General features: G+C 49.3%; 1 protein-coding gene across 4 annotated transcripts in view; it reads left to right on the top strand.

Moving 5' to 3' along the window:
• The window catches only part of RPS6KA2 (ribosomal protein S6 kinase A2), a 344,859-nt gene that overhangs the window by 106,456 nt on the left and 220,923 nt on the right, over positions 1-17,480 (top strand). Inside the window, exon 1 of one of the 4 annotated variants that reach the window (XM_077899689.1) lies at positions 12,205-12,270. The exons of the other annotated variants lie outside the window; for them this stretch is intronic. Coding sequence (XP_077755815.1) covers positions 12,220-12,270 — 51 coding nt within the window. The 5' untranslated portion in view covers positions 12,205-12,219. Of the gene's footprint in view, positions 1-12,204; positions 12,271-17,480 lie in introns of those variants that run through there. 4 annotated transcript variants of the gene reach the window in all.

The raw sequence follows: 17,480 nt of genomic DNA, 5'->3' as shown, positions 1-17,480 counted from the left end.
TTTGGGTATCCATTTAAATCAGGTACTACTGATTTAAAGCCCCAGCATCTGCAGGGCTAGAGTTTTACCTTCAGAACTTCTGATTGGAAATTTTTCATAGAAAAATTGAACCGAATCTTTCAGATGTTCAGAGATTTGTGTTACACGTTCTTTAGCTAATATGCCCAAGATGATATCAGAAGAGTGTCTTTACAGCAGTAAACCAGGAGATTGATAAGGAAAGGAGAAAAAGAGACGGATGACTCAAGACATAGATATGATACACTCGAGCTGCACTGGTGTGATTAGTATTCCCTCGGGATTTTGCACATGACTTTCTATGGCAGATTCTGGCTAAATATGGAATATGGCGCGTATGAAAATCAAAGCTCTCTCAGATGTTTAAAGATGTCCTTCCATTTAGAAAATCACAGTTGTTCTGTACACGACAGGGACCTTTGCAACCTCTAATTTGTTTTCAGCTGTGATGAGTCAGAGGCCGACACAGAAACTGAAGTGTTTATTTGAAAAATGCTTCTTGACAATAATTAAATCCATCCTGGAGAATAGAAGGTACATTTATGCACCTATAAATCCGGACGATGGCAGCGAAAGATTGAACACAGCTGGCTAAAGAATGCGCCGGGATCGAATTTCACTCCTCCCCTTCTTTCTCTTTTTGTTATTTGACATTTGCTAATCCTCCCGACCCACCTGCACATCTTGTTCTTCACCAATCTCATTTGCGATTCTGACTCTCATGGGACAGAGGTGGTGTAAAGAATAATGATGATCAGAAGCGGAATGTGATCTGAGATTAAAGTAAAACCAAACTAGTCTTAGTTTCCTCCTCCGCATGTAGTTATCCTTGAGTACATGCCCTATCTTTATTTCTGGCTTCTGGGACTATGGATCTGCTTCCTCCATTAATAAAAGTAGTGAAGTGTTAGATTTGTGTGAAGAGCACCCTGCAGGTGTCATCCCCTCACCCCTGTACAAACACTCAGTGAGGTCTGCAGCATGAACAACTGCCTGTGTTAGGTAAGAGGTCACTGAGCCCCCATCATGAGAAGTGACATCCCAAGGGCAAGCGATGGTAGGTGACAGAGTGAGAAATAACCATCATCCAGGCTCCTGGCTTGTAGAATGTGTGTGATGATAATTCTGTTTTTCTTCTTTGAATATTGACATACTGAGCAGCACATTACCTGTGTTTCTCACTTCTCCCAGTTGTCTACATAATTAGCTCGACTCAATCCACAGTGCTGAATAACCTTTAATTTTGTGGTACAATGTCCTGTTTCCATCATCTGTTGCCCGTGGTAATCGATGGTAGAGACTCCAGTTTGAGAAATCACCTATTCTGAAAATGTAATTAAAGTTGAAAATGAAAAGATTTCGATTGTTTGGAAAGGAAGCCGTTGTGGTGAAACCTTATAGTGAGTTCACACCTGTCAGTTACTTAATTACCAGTGAGGCCTGCCCGTGTCCCCGGCACATGCTGCGTGGTTCTGTGTGCTTCCACTCAGGGCAGCACGTGTTTGTCTGTGTGGTGTCACTGGGCACCTCCTGCCCTCCTGCTTTGTGGAAGCATCACAGGGGAGAAAAAATGGGTTATGTCTGCTTACACCAAAATTGTGGGGTTTTTTTTGGTTTTTTGTTTTTAGCATCTGACCATTTTACAATATCCCAATAAAGGAAATCATTGAGCATAGCTTAACTTTCAATGAGATACGATTTTTTTTTTGTGGAAAGCAAGTAACTATTATTAAAAATAAAAAAAAATATTTATTCATTTGAGAGAGCACGAAGGGGAGGGGAATGTAGAGGTAAAGAGAGAGAATCTTGAAGGAGGCTCCCCACTGAGCAGGGAGCCTGACGTTGGGCTGGACCCCAGGACCCCAAGATCATAACCTGAGCTGAAATCAATAACAGACAGAGCTGCTCAGGTGCCCCTCCAAGTAACTATTCTTAAAAGTGATTTTAACCCTAATTTGGCATCAAGCTTAATCCGATATTGGTTCCAACCGAGTTAGTACTCACTGATAAAAATATACTGAGTTCAATTAGGTTTTTTTTTTTTTCAGATCCAACAGAGAGCACTAACTTTTTAATGAATTAAATATGAATTTAAATGTAAATACATAGATTTAATTATACTAGAGAATATTTTCCTTTTTTTCTTATGGTTATACAATACCAGCAAGAAAAATTCTCTTCTTTAAAGAAAACAATAAAAATAATAAAGAAAATAATTAGGCAGTTCTGCAGTTAACTTGCCAATCTAATTCTTGCCATGCCTCTGGAACTGTTCATTCAGAACTGTCCTGGGTCTCATAAACCACTTAATTTCATACTTCTTCCATCATTTGACATGTGCGAGCTACGTCGAGGGCCTGCCACAGGTAGATGCCTACTGGATGCTGTCTCTTGCCCCTTTCCTATGAACTTCTGTGAGCATTCTTTATTCTTGACTTTTCTGGATAATCTTCTTTTTCCTGGAGACTAATTACAGATATCTTGGGCCTTGTTCAATTTTGGTAATACTCTTTCCCTAAATTGAATTTATCCATTTGACCATCTGCACCCTGACAACAATTCTAAAGATCATTATCAAATCTTTTTAACATTTTTAAAGACTTCATACACAGAGCTTCACAACTGTTATTGAAGGCACAGGATGTAGTAATGGGCTCTTCCCCGGCCTTGGGGACGTGCTCTGCTGTGCCCCCTCTGTGCTCGTGTGGACTGGAGTGGTAGCTGTGTGATATTTTACTTTGTTGTCACAGGGTTGTATTTCTCTCCCAGGCTTCTAAAGCCTGCCTCAGTAGTTGTCCCCTGCCACGTGGCCTTACAGTCTTTGGGGTGGGGTCTCCAGGCCACACAGCATGGGATGGACAGGTCACAGATTCCACTGGCATGTGGCCTGCATTACTGCTGGAATGTTCTCCAGAGCAGTTACGGCGCCTCACATTCCCAGAAGAGGTGTGTGAGGGTCCTTCTTTCTGCCCACGCTCACGGACTCTGGGTGCTGTCAGACTTGTAGGATCGTATAGACACGACGGTTGTAAAGTAGCATCTCCTTACTTTATTTCTCTCTGATAATGTTCAATGACTTATGTTTTATTATATATTGCCAGTTACAGTTACATGCATTTCTCTTGCTCCAAACTGTATTCATGGTTTTCTTATTGTCTGATCAGGTTCTTCCCTCTTTTCTCATTAATCATCACATTAGCCATGCAATTATTGATACAGAAAAGGCATTTGGCAAAAACTTTATCACATACGTTTGATAAAAAAAACTTTCATTGGTTATTATAGGCGTAGAGAAATGCTATTGATTTTCAAGCTAATTTTTATATCCATCAACATTTTTTAACACTCCTTAGTTTGAAGTGTCTTCATTCTGTTGGGATTTCTGTGCTAGGATTATGTCATCTGCCTGCAAGAATGGTCTTTGATCTTCCTCTTTTCAAGCCTCCTCCTCGCCTCCTCTTTCCCTTCCTCCTCCCCTCTTCCTTTCTCTACTTTTTCCTCTCTTGCCCTCCTCTCCCCCTCCTCCTCCTCTCCCCCTTCTCTTCCTCTCCCCCTCATCCTCCTCTCTCTCCTCCTCCCCATCCTCTCTTCTTCCCCTTCCTCCTCTCCCCGCTCCTCCTCTCCCTCTCCCTCCTTCCACTCCCCCTTCTCATTACTTTGGTAAGGAAGGACCTTTGATACCAGGTTAAACACTTGTTATTACTGGGCATCATTGTTCCTGATTTTAAAGTTTCTTCATTAAATGTGATCTTTACTAAATGTTTTGGGAATATAGCCTTCACCAAGTTGAAGATGTTTTCTTTTACTCCTTGTTTTCTGGAAGCATTTGTGCCAAGGGTGGTGATGTGCTCAGACCTGTGTTTGGTAAGGCCACTTTGGCCCCGTGAGGGGCTGCTGCGGGGGGCCAAGCCTGGGACGGCCACAGCTTGCTTCAGGATGGTGGTGGTGGAGACAGAGGGGTAGGTAGTTCGAGGACCACTTAAAGGTAATGACTTCGTGCAAAATCATGTGCTGAAAACAGCAAGAGCCAGAAGAAATATTGCGTTGCAGTAGAACACTCAAAATCTCAGAAATTTTGCAACCAGAGCACTAACCAATAATAATAATAATAATCCTAATTAACAATCCTTGCATAGAAAAAAACATATCAGATCCCTAATGAATGAAATATGCTGCAATACACATGGAGTTTTGCTATAATACAGAGAAAAATAAAGCATCTTGGTGACGGGCCAGGCAAGGACAGATGGGGTGGTGGACCAGGGAGCGAGGTCAGAGAGAGACAGTCACAGGCTTTGCACAAAATGGAATAACACCAACAGTGGGTGTCCTGGAACATTATCTGTGCTCAGTCCTTCCGTTGAAGACCCCAGAGAGTCTTGCAACACTGACACTTTCAAGGCTGATCATGAGGCCAGACAGGACCAGGACAGGAAATGTGGCTCAGCAGATGTCGTTCATGAGAGTATAGGCTTCTGTGTCCTGCCCTGCCAGTTGTGTTAGCATCCTTGGTAGTCAGCGTGGCGCCTTCCAAGTGCCACAGAAGCCTGCCTATGCCCACTGTGACCTTGCCATGATGTTCATGCCTACTCAGTCCCAACTCCGTCCCTTACAAATGCATTTGTAGAACATACCCGTAGCAAACCAGGCTGCCTTTCATCAGTAGCTTGCAAATGTCAGGACACTGCTTTTGTAAAGGGTCAGGCAGGTGGTTGGGAGATGCTGATTATCTGCAGAAGCTTCTAGAAGAAGAAACTGACCTTGAATCACCTTGGCTATTTACTGTCTGTTATCAACACCTGTCTTAAGATTATTTTAAGATTGCTATACCTGTGAGGGATATTTAAATGTGTGTTATTTACGATCCAGGTAAACTAATCCCAGTTATTCAAGGGATGGGCGGTTCTTCTCCAGATGTAACCCTCATCTCTTATGTGAAATCAAGTTCCAACCTGATCATCTGTGAGAAATGTGATCCCATTTCTTCTAAAACATGAAAATAATACCCAGAATCAGTTTACGTTCTTTTGAAGACCATAGCTAGGAAGTGCACTCACGAAACAGATGTCACATGAGGAAGATACACCAAACAATCCCATTTGTCAGATTTTATACTCTCATCATTTCTTCCATTCTCTTTGGGTTTTTTTTTTTTTTTTTCACGTAGAAAAAATGAACACCTTAAAGCAGAAAGGTACACATTAGGTTAATTGAATTGCAGACAAGAAATTGGGAGTGGCCAGCCTTCCTGGACTGTAATCACAGCAAATGCAGCATCGCGTGCTTTCACACAAAGCCCTTGTCCTTTGATCACACATGCTATGTAGCACTGTTTTTCTCCGTCATATATTTTCCGTGAAGAATTGTCAAGCCACCGAGAGGAAGCCTGGAGGAGGAAAAAGATGTATTTTTAATGACATGGGTGTGAAGGATGCAAGGCACTCCTCCAGAGTCATCCCGGCCTGAGGGGCACGCCACGGGTCTTCTCTGGCTTTGGTTACCAATGAACTCCTCTTCACGGCTGTGTCTCTATTTGAGGTGTGGCAACTTGGTAAAACCACATCGGAGCCTCCAAATGAAGTTAATTGTATATTCTTTGGATTTACAAACTGGTCTTAGTTAATGTGAGTTGAACCCTGTATGTAAGATGCGTTATCAGCCCAAACAAAGCTGTCACCCCTCCTCCCATGGAGAAACTCGCTTCTCCTATGACAAGAAAGAGAGGTCATATTCGAAATGTGTCTGGTCATTCTCATGATGACATAATTGGGAAAGCATGTTTTAATCAATATATTAGCCATCGGCATCCATCTGTAACAGGCATTCTGTGAGTGGGACACTTAACGTAGTGACAGGTAATAACATGATTTTACCTGTTTTGCTTGGTGAAATGAGTCCTAAAAGTTTCATCCCATCAGAGAGATGTGTATTCGAAAGACAATGATGCTGTGTGCACCCCCAGCCCGACAATGGCCTGTGGCTGCAGGACAATCTGAGTCATAGGCAGAAGCCCACACAACAAGGAAGGAAGTGGGAGAGGTTTGCAGCGGGAGGGTCTGAAGGAGAGCTGGAGGGGGCCATGTGTCAAGGACAAAGAGCCAGGCACTTGGATGTGTCCTGAGCTTGCGGGGAGGCAGGTCTTATGAAACAGGGATGATGACAAAGCCTGAGGGAAATAATTACCAAGGGAGCGGAGGTGTTCTCAGGGCACAGTTTAGGTGGTGCACTTCTTGGGGTCCTCATGAGAAGGAAAATAGAGAAATTATTTTTTTTAAATCCAGTGTGATTCCATATGCAGCTTTTCAGGGACACTTTGGAAAAGGACAGATGTGAAAGGCAGACAGCAAACACAGCAGGTGAGTGAACAAAAATCTCCAATTGCAGCATCATGAGGAATAAGCTCCAACTTGAGTAAAAGGTCTTTTAAAATGGTTCTTGAAATTTCATGCAGTACAGCTTGGCCACTTGCAATTAGGCTCTTCTCCACGTCGCAGTGAGTCATTGTAACCAGACCCTCTAACCCCACTTCTTCGCCCTCCTTTCATCTCCAACTGGGCCTTCCCATCCACCGCTTGTCACCTGGCTCCCCAGAGCCTGCTATGTGGAGATGCTCTTTGGGGTGCAGCTATAGCAGTGAGTGTGCATATCCACATCCGTTCCACCTGTTTTGGAGGAAACTGTGGCGGGGCCTGTGCTGCCGAATCCATGGATGTGCTTCAGTGCAACAGAGAGACTCCAACACATTGTGATTCACATCAGGAAGGATTGAATCTGTCATGGAGGGGGTCCCAAGGTGACGGCCCAGGTGGCTGTGGAAGCTCAGCTCCACAAGGTCACTCAGGGACCCGGATTTCTTCCATCTTCTCACTGCACCATCTTTGAAGGTGTGGCCCTTGTCCATGGAGGTGAAACAGAATCCTTCTCAGATAGGGTTTCCACCCTTCAGAAGACAGAAAGGGAAATGTAGGACCTTGACTCCATCTTCAATGAGATGTTGTAGGGTCACATCAGTCCCCTGCATGTACCAGTGATCTGAGCTCAGCCACTCAGCCACACTCAGCAGGATGGGAATCTGGGGGAGAGCTCTCTCACTAGCTGGCTGGGTGCCCAGGTGCAGCCCAGCCTGAGTGCCAGCCTATCTGACTTCTCAGTGAATCCTGCTCATTTCTATGTTTTTGTGTACTCTAGAGTTTATACCATGTGGTACCCTGTAGCTTACCTTAGTTTTTCTAGGGCTGGTTGGTGTGTTTTGTTCTTTACTTTACCTTCTTTCTAGGCAACCTCTTCCCGTCTTTGGCTGATGTGTTAGTCAGGCTTCTCCAGAGAAACAGAACCAGTAGGATACATACATACAGATAGAGAGAGAGAGAGGTAGAAAAAGAGGCATTATGAGGAAGAGGCTCATGTTATTGTGGAGGCTGACAAGTCCTGATTCCTACATTCAGCAAGCTGGAGACTCAAGAGAGCCCATGATATAACTTGCAGTCTGAAAACCAGCAGGCTCAAGACTCAGGAAGTTTTAATTCAAGTCCAAAGGCAGGAAAAGATTGATGTTTGAAAGCTTGAAAGCAGTCAGGTAGGTGGAGTTACCTCTTACTTAAGGGAGGATCAGCCCTTTTGTCCTATTCAGGACTTCAACTGATTGCATAAGGCCCACCCACATTGGTAGGGGATAATCTGTTTTACTCTGTCAACCTATTCAAATGTTAATCTCATGCAAAAAAACATCCTCAGAGACACACCCAGAATAATATTTGACCAAATATGTGAGTACCCAGTGGCCCAGTCACGTTGACACAGAAAATTAACCATCACAGATGATTAGCAAATGGTAGGAACATTTGCTATAATGAGGAAAAATGGAGGAGGAGCTGTTTACCTTAATAGGTGGTTCAGGGAAAACATGAGGCGTTCAGCTGTGGGTGTGTTAGTCGAGTTTCTGTGGAAGAGTGGAATGAATGTTCCCAGCAGAGAGGGGACGTATGAATCTGAAGCTTGGACGGTAAGTCTGGAGTGGACATAGAAAGGGACCTGTCATCTGAATATACATGTGCCTCCAGCTCCCAGGGCAGGTCTCTGATGATCAGCTCTTGACCTCACAATCTTGTTCGTCCTGCATGCAGTCACTGACCAATCCAGGTGGTATTCCCACCCATGGGATCCCAGACAACCTTGCTGTTCACTCAGCCCTGGTTCACGCCCACCCGTCTGGCTCCTCCTCTTGCAGTCTTTCCCTGGTCAGAGCCAGTTAACACCCGGAGAAACACCCTAACTAAAACCTTCACGTGGTCCTATTGCTCGGCCCCGTTCCAGCCACACCGCCTTCTTGGGACCGCTGGCCCGGGCTCTGTTGTGTTTGTGTTATCCCTGATATTTTGTCTTTGTGTAGGTGGTTCTGTTCACTTTTTTTGGCCTAGATGATCCTGACTCACCTGTAGACAGGTTTTCAGCTTTGGTGACACTTGCTCCAGCCTGGGGCGTGGGCCTCCTGCCCTGCAGGTAACTGGCTGCTCAGCCTCCTGACAACGGTGTTTGTGTATATAATCTGCGGTTGCTTGTTCAGTGATGTTCCTGCACCAAAATGAGAGCTCCACGAAGCTGGCTCTCTTCCTCTTGCCACTGCTTTTCCCGAGTTTATTTCACAGCCCAAGTGACTCATGCACATTTCTCAGATACATGGATGTACAAAAGGACAATTATGCATAACATGCTAATCACATCGGCAGCTAGCATTGTGCTGGGAGGAGTGGTAAAGACATCCAGGGATGAAGCCAGCATCCAGAGCCTTGTGTTCTGGCAACCGAGTGCTCTCAGTGTGGATGGGAAGCATACCTCAAAGCTATCATCTTCCGAGAGACGTGGCACGTTAGTGTGAGTTAACTTAGTGTATCTTCTGTCTCAATAGAGAAAGGAACTCATTAATTCATTTCACAAATATTGAAATTTTGGGGCGCCTGGGTGGCTCAGTTGGTTGAATGTCTGATTCTTAGTTTCAGCTCAGGTCGTGATCTCAGGGTCCTGGGAATGAACCCTGTGTCTGGCTCCCTAGTCAACAGAGAGTCTCCCTTTCACTCTGTCTCTGCCCTTACCCACTCCCCCACTCATGCGCGTGTGCTCTCTCTCTTTCTCTTTTGCATAAATAAATAAATAAATAAATAAATAAATAAATAAATAAATAAATAAATTCTTTTAAAAACATTGCTATATTCAACAGTTCTCATTTTCTTGATTTTGTATGTGTAGCCCTAGACTTATAGATCTATGTGCAGATTTGAGAGTAATGTGAATTGTTTCATGATGTAAATGTCACTCTGTTGCCACACACAATTCATGCAAATCTCGTAGTGGTTTCTGAGTACTTCACACACCATGAGTTGGAGCATGAAGAGAAGTAAAAATATGTGGCACTATTGCAGAGGGGCAGTGACACCCAAGAGTCTGGTGCCTCCCCCCTGAGAGGTGGGTGTGATAACCTACCTTGCTCTCACTTGAGTGCTTCCGAGTCTCTAAGCCTGCCCCACCTGGAGCAGCGTGTGCCCAAGGTCCCTTGGCAACTCCTCTCCACTGCGTCCACCTTCTTGGGTCTTGAAGATGTGGGATAAGAGTTTGGGACAGTATTTCTGGGATCCAGAACAGAGCTGATCAGGACAGTTAACCTTCAGGGCTGTGGGCTGTGCTGCACATGCACATTCTTTCATGTTTTTTGCAACGCAAGGCTCTCTAAAGCATAGCCCAGGGCAGGGGCCCCTCCTTTCTAGGTGTGTGTGGGGGGGTGCTATTGTATGCAGAGCAGGTAAGGCACTCCCCTGGTCCCCTAAAGGCCAGTGGGGATACAGACCAGGACAACTATGGCCATACAGGGTAACCCAGGACACCCCAGAGGTAGAAAGGACTGGGACCTCACACCCCCTGGAACTCTCTCTGCACCTGGAAGCAGGGAGGAAGTAGGCCAGACCAAGGATGCTGGAGGAGAGGTGTTCCAGGTCGGAAAATCCCTGCCACAGGGGTAGAGGTGAGGATGAGGGACTGAGGATGACAGAGGCCTGAGAGATTTTTAAGTCCATCTGGTCACACTGTGGAGAACGGATGACTGGACAGGAAATGGAGGGCCCCGGGGCGCACTGCTGCAGACATCAGGGGACATACAGGTACACAGGATGGTGGATCCTGTGTACAACAAGGAGACTGAGTCAGTGCATGAATGAAAGCCAAAGACCCCAAACGAGCTGGCCCTTGTTTGGGCCCGAGTAATGGGGTGGAGGACGTGCCATGGCCATGGCAGTCGGGGGCACAGCAGTGAGTGGGGGAGGGGGAACCACTGTGGGGCCCTGGGGGCCATGCTGCCTGCTGGACACCAGGGCCTCCATCAGCAGGTGGCTGGTACAGATTTCTGGAGCTTGAGGACACCGGGCAGCCAGAGACACAGTTTGCATTTAGCAGTGTGTGGATGGTAGTTAGGCCACCTGGTGGTCAGGGGTCCCCACAGCAGGGCTGAAGCACGCCCTACCCTCCAGGGTCATGGAATTGTGATTCCAAGGACCTACATTGTCACCCCACCCAGGCACGCCCTCATAAGATGGGAGCGGAACCCCTGCAAGGCCACCCTTGGCACCTGTCTTCAGCTGGAACATTACTAGAAATCTCTCCCCAGCTGAGCGGGTTAGCGACATCAGTGGTTGCGGTGACAGTGACTTCATTGCTTTGGAAGGCCGTGAGCAGACGGGCGGGTCCAAACGGGGAGATTCTCAGCAAATTCCTCCGGAAGAAACGCCCGTTCTCCTGACCTCGGCGATCACCTGAACACGAGGCTGAGCAGGTGGTTTCTGCAGAGGCCTGACTTGCTGAAGGAAGATAAGCTGTGTGGGGCGAAGAGCACTTGGACGGGCCACCCCTTTGTGGAGATTCAGGGGCATGAAGATATTCTCTGTCTTCTTGTTAAAAATGGCACACAGATTCCCAACGAGCAACAATGTGCAATGACGCGTGAGAGAGATGTTTATTAATTTTGTCATTCAACAGAATGGTGAGAATCACAAACGGGAGCAGAAGCCCTTGGGGGGGGGCGGGGGGCGGGGCGGGGGGACAGAGTGACATTAATAATGAAGGGCATGTAGGCTGAGGTCCTGACCCCTCCTTCCCTCAGCAAACCAGCTCAGTCACTTTGGGCTAAGAGGTGTGTCTAAGCAAGAGCACGCATCCGTGAACTTTTTTGTGTGTGCATTTCTCCTATTTTTCTTGGCTTTCTCTCCAAAATTGCTAACACCAAGTTAGCTGCTATTTGGGAAAGCACAGACAAGGGACCTGGTGGGGACGGCTGGAAGTGTCAAACGGGTTAACAGGGAAAGCAGCTCATCACGTTAAAGCAGCCAACCGCGTCCCTCCAAGGAGCCGCGGGGTGGACACGAATGGTATAGACGTTTCTTTTTAAAAACTCCATCATCACGAAACTGCTGAGGCCACTTCATGAACAGTGTGAGTCCACTTTGGATATCTGTGGCCGGAGGTTTGGAGAGAGGATCTGATGTGGGGAGGCCAAGGACAGCCATCGGACACAGGAACAGGGAATCTTTGTGGCTTTGCAATTAAGCCGCGTGGCGCTGGTGCATGGCTCACATTCTCCCGGTTTTAGGTTTCGTTAGCAGAGGCCCTACCAAGGGTTCACGGAGATCAGAGTCTGAAAATGACAAAAATAGAGCGTCCGGAAAAGAATGCATGGAAACAATGCTAAGGACCAGGACAATCACGTCCCGGGCCACCTGCCCCGCGGCCTCCCAGGCGGTGGAAGGAGCATCACGCGGGTTTGGCAGCCCCGTCCGAGCTGGGATCCGGCGCCTCCCCGCCGACCGTGTGCGTCCTGCCCCCACCGCCACTGGCACGGCGTTAGCGGCTCGTCTGATCCGGGCTCCCCTCGGGCTGGGCACACGCGCAGCAGAACAGGTGGCCAACCTTGCTAACTTGCCACCCAGTGGAAACGGCAGTCCCTATATTAAGTAAATGACCCCGAGGTGTCGGATTAGGTCAGCCACTAAAAGCGGTTCTGGTTCACCGTCATCTTGCCCGCAGCTCTCGGATGCCGCCCGGTGAGGATCGGCCTCTGCGCGGGGAGCTTTGCTCTGACACGTGGAGGGGGCGACGCTCCACCAGGAGGAGGAGGAGCCGGTGGCTCCCGGGCCGGGGGCCCTGGTCGCTGACCCGGGCACTATGCTTTCTCGCTTCCGGCAAGCCTTCTCGAAGTTCTATGGGGCTCTGTTAGTAAGTACCTTCCGTTCTGTTTTCACTGGGCGCTTTGCATCGGGAGCCGGGACTGCCGGCCCCTTAGGGACTCGTGCTTCAAAGTCATCTGTGACATTTGTAACCTTTCCCCCACCCTCGCTTAATATTTGATACGAGACGGCGTGTGATTTTCTGGAAGCATTCGCTTTTCTTGTGTTTTTCTTTGTTTAGGTGCAAACGCGTTCTCCGTTATTTCTGTTTTTCTTTAAACTTTGGCTTGCACGAGGGGCCCGTCCTGCGTCGCGTCCGTTCTCTGCCCGACGTTATTCGATCTCGCCCTTGAGCTGGCTGGCGCCGGGCACTGTGCATCCCGGCCCACCTTCGGGCCTCGCGCTGCCGTGCTTGCTTTTCAGCAAGGGGAGATTTTAGTTGAACCAGAGCTGGCGGCGCAAGGTAGGAGGCTGAGCCGTGTTTGCTCCTTTCCCCTTTTTCTCACACTTCTGTCCTCACCTGGTCTTTCTCTGCTTACTTTATCCCACATTCTCCTCCTCCTCTGAGACGGCGGGTGCTGGCAGGTGACAGTCCAGGCTGGCTCTGTGGGATGTCACCGCGAGGTCCCTCATGCCCAGCTCGCTAGTCCCTCTCTGAGATGCCTTTCGATGTAATCGTGTCTTTAATAATTTGTAATTCGCTCTCCCCACACGTGATTCCCTGTCCTGTTACTGGTCTCACTTACGAGGATGACTTTTCATTGGTCCGTGGCTACTCATCGGGGGCGGGGGGCCTGTGCCCTGGCCAGCTTCCTACTAGCCTTCTGGGATTCTTAATGTCCTATTCCAATCTGTGGATAAACAAGTAAATGCCTGGGTAAGAAAATGCCAGAAACATACTTAGCATGGTTACTTGGAATGCACCTTTGCCTCAAACCCGTGGGGCCTCCAATCCCTTTGAAGAGAAACGATTTTGGAGGGCTGGGTGTGCCGTGCACAGTGTGGTAATAACAGGGAACAGATAAATGTGGGGTGGAGTAGGCACAGTGGTGAAGGAAGCATCGTGGAGGGGGTCTAACCCCCTGGCCCCTGCAACGATACAGACCGACAGCAGGTACGCAGGTGTGGGGGCAGGTGCAGAGGGGGCCGCTAGGTGTGGAGGGACACAGGAGCAGTTATTTGGGAATATCAGCCTGGCGGGCCTCACACGGGTCTGTGCAGAGAGATTGACACCTGGAAGTCCATTCAGAACCACAGGTGAGGGAGACCTGTGCTGCTGGAGCCATGAAAACAGAAGGGAAGAAAGGAAGGAATTCGACAGGGCCTTGGAGGCCTGGGCCCACCCTGCACACTGAGCAGGTGGTTCCTGTGTCACCTGCTTTCTCTTTGCTTGGTTTCCACACCTGTTGCGTGTCACAGACATTTGTGTATCTCAGGACAGAGTGCAGGTTTCCCAAAATGAGCTGTCGACACCCAGATCTGCTAGCACCTAAAATGTTTTTAAAATTTTTACTTAAAAAAAAAAAAGATTTTATTTATTTATCCATGAGAGACACACAGAGAGAAGCAGACACAAGCAGAGGGAGAAGCAGGCTCCCTGTGGGGAGCCTGATGCAGGACTCAATCCCAGGACCCTGGGATCATGCCCTGAGTCGAAGGCAGATGCTCAACCACTGAGCCACCCAGATGCCCCTTAAATTTTTTACTTTTATTATCATGTCATAAAACCATGAAGGATATATTCTATAAACCCACAGATGCCGTGCACTGTTCATGACCAAGCTAACCAAGCATTTATTCAATGTCTTCATTTAGTTAATGTTCTTTATAAAACACAGTAATTGAGATGTAAGTGCCAGATAAGACACTTAGGGAATACCCGTCCACGGCAGGAATGCTTGGAGGCCTCTGTTGGAGAGACTTCCCTGATGAAATGGAAAGAACAGGTAACCCTGTCTTCAGCCCAAACACGTCACTTGTACACGTGGTCACTCAAGTCTAAAATGAGGCCCTGGCAGGGCTGACCCCAGAGCAGCACTATTTGTTCGGTGGCAGTTCTGTGTCCATTTTGTGGATGAGAATCCCGAGGCCTCCTGGATGGGGTGAGTTGCCCAGCTACCCAGCCGGCGGTGAGGCTGGGGGTGTGACCATGAGGCCAGTTGCAGAGCCCAGGCCCCGGGCAGCCCTCCATGGGGAGGGAACGTGTGCCTCACTCATGCACAGATGGGACAGCCGTGTGGTGCGTGAAGGACACTGGCCTGGAGATGGACAAGTGGGGCTCATGGGGTGTCTCCTACCACTGAGCAGGTGCTCTCTCTGGTAAGGATCCTGAGGACTGCGTGGAGCTGTGTGCGGCCACCCAGACATAATTCTGGCAGCAGAGGCACAGCGTGTCTGACTTCCTGACAGACGTTGGCTGGGAATCCTGTTTGGCTTTCTGAGCTGACGGCTGGGATGCTCTGTGTCGAGGAATGGGCAGATGTGTGCTGATTCTGCAGAATGGCAAGGGCTGCTTCGCTGTTCTCGTGGGCTGCCTGTGGATACATGGACGCACTGCCCGTGGGAGCGGATTTATGTACGGGCCCAGGGGGAGGGCTTCTGGGAATCCACAGTGGATGCGAACGACCGATGTGACCATGTGAGGGCCTGGTGCGACCATGGCGCAGAGATACACCACTGCTCGCGCTCACGGCGCCCCTCCCTGGACGGGCCCCTCCGCGGGGAGGGCCTCAGCCAGGATTCCCCGGCTCCCCCAGCGAGGCCAGCAGCCTCGGAGCGGCCGGAGTTCCTACCTCAGCATCATGTGAGTCACTGTCCCGAGACCTCTCTCTGCAGCGTGACAGCAGATGGACGCCCATGTCCTGGCAAAGCGCGCAGGGGCGCTGGGCTCAGCCCTACGCAGAGAAGGTGCTGCCGCCGAGCCCACCTCATAGCTACAGGTGGGCAGTTTTGTTCAGTTTCCAAATATTTGCCTATGATGTGTGGGAGCATTTAACCCCACAGCATTCTAGCCGCGAGCTCACACGGCTGTCCTCAGTTCCCCACGCTGGTCCTGTGGGGTCCAGCCAGCCAGCCCCGGGCGTGTCACCTGCAGAGGGCCAGCAGGGCCCGCGGGTCTGAGGGCACAGCTGGGAGGACCGCCCCTGGATGTGCACTGGGAACTCTGAACAGTGGGATGGCCTCCCCTCCCCTCCTGCCCGCCTCCCCTCCTCTCTCCTCCATGTTCCTGTTCCTGGCGCATTCACGTAGATGTTCACTGTGTGTATCCCCTGCACATGTTTTTACTCTTTCCCTGTCATACTGAGGAGACACAGACACAGGCACGTGTGGCAGGTGCACACAGAGGCTGCCGTCGGAGATTTCCCTGAAGACATGGCAGGAGCACGTGGCGATCATGTTGCGGGTCCCGGACTCCTTTGTGTGAATTCACATGTGAGGTCTGTTGGAGGGAAGAGAACCGGCCCTTCCACAGAAGCAAAGAGACACCATAAATCCACGTAGAAGCAGGAGGCCCATGGGGTTGGGAGAACAAATGTCTTTCGTGAGAGGACATTGCTGGAGTAGCGGCCCACGTCCAGCAGTGGCGCTGGCCCAGACACCAGTGGAAGGGAGGTGGCCGTGGGGTCAGCTTGGGGCGGAAGGCCTGGCTGTTCTCACTGAAGACACTGAGATGCATCTTTACGCCTCCAAAGTGCCCCCGTCCACTGATGTGTGCAGAGAGGAAGGCCGGACAGCTCTTTTCCCAGGAAATGTGGGTCATTTGAAAGGAAAGCGCTGGGGTGAAAAGCTGGCCAGCGGAGCGAGGCTCATTCAGGCAGCTGTGCCTTTTAGGAACAGATGCTGTCTGAGACCTGCAGGCAGAAGGAGCCCCTTCCCTCAAGAGGAGCCGGGCCTGATGGATGTCGCAGGCAGGGGAGGTCTCCACGGCGAGATGAGCACGTGAAGCGGTGAGCACGCCGTGTTGTCACAGAGTTTGGAAGGGCTCCTCTGGACCGTGTTTGGACACCAGGCACTGTCGAAATGCACAGTTTCCTTCTCAGGAAACCCTAGTCCCAGCCGCTTGGATGAGTGAGCTGCTCTGAGCAGGGGAGACAGGTCCCCCCAGGAAGCCAGGAAGGCTGGGCAGTGTCGGTGTGCAGGGCCTGGGGCTGGAAGGGAAGTGCGCTGTGCAGGGGCCCCGGCTCCCTGTGGCCTGTCCTGTGCCGGGGAGGCGCCATGCATGATCCATGTGGCTCGGCCTTCTCTTCTCATTAGAGTCACACTTACCCTATAATTCCCATGGATTTGAGTGTCTTCATTTATCTTCAGCCTCTGCCTTCATCTTCATGTTCCTTCTGCATCATGAGTCCTGACCTGCTTACTCGGGGAGACATCCAAGCTCTCTTCCTGCTTGTGACTTCTTGGGGGCTGTGGGCTACATGTGTGCATGCAGGCATGTGTGTTTATACAGGTGTGCATGTGTAAAACACAGATGTGTGTGGGTGTACGTGCAGGTGTGTGCAAACACATTTGCAGATGTGCAAGCATGTATGCAGATGTGCATGGGTAGGTATGTGTAGGTGTGCATGTGTGTTTGCAGGTATCTATGTGTGTAGGTGTGTTTGTGTGCAGGTATGTGTACACATACGTGTGCAGATGTACAGGCATGTATGCAGATGTGCATGTATAGGTATGTGGAGGTGTGCATTGTGTGTGCAGGTATGCATGTGTGCAGGTGTGTTTGCATGCAGGTATGTGTGTGTGCAGGTATGTTTGCATGCAGGTGTGTGTACACACAGATGTGTGCAGGTGTACAGGCATGTATGCAGATGTGCATGTGTAGGTATGTGCAGTTGTGCATGTGTGTAGGTACATGTGTTTATGCAGATGTGCATGTGTTTACATAGATATGTTTGGTGTGCATGCAGGTGAGGGGGGCATGCATGTATGCAGGTGTGTTTGCATGCAGGTATGTGTAGGTGTGTGCACACAGATGTGTACAGATGTGCAGGAGTGTGTGTGTGCAGGTGTGCATGCAAGTGTGTGCAGGTGTGCTGGTATATGTAGATGTGTGGGTCCGTGCAGGTGTGTATCAGTGTGTACAGGGGCTGACTCATGTCTCCAGCTCCGAGAACCCCCTGATACCTGCACTGATCCATTTCCTCTCCACCTTCCAGTTCTGATCCTTCCTCCCACAGCAGCCGTGACAAACGTGCTCTCGCCCCACATGCCTCCCTAATTAACCACGCCGGTGATGCTGACAGAGTCAGTTTAGCTCCT

The sequence above is a fragment of the Canis aureus genome, chromosome 1, assembly GCF_053574225.1.
Source record: "Canis aureus isolate CA01 chromosome 1, VMU_Caureus_v.1.0, whole genome shotgun sequence".
NCBI lineage: Eukaryota > Metazoa > Chordata > Mammalia > Carnivora > Canidae > Canis > Canis aureus.
The sequence above is the reverse complement of the archived record's forward strand: the minus strand, read 5'-3'. Positions and strand labels throughout refer to the sequence as shown.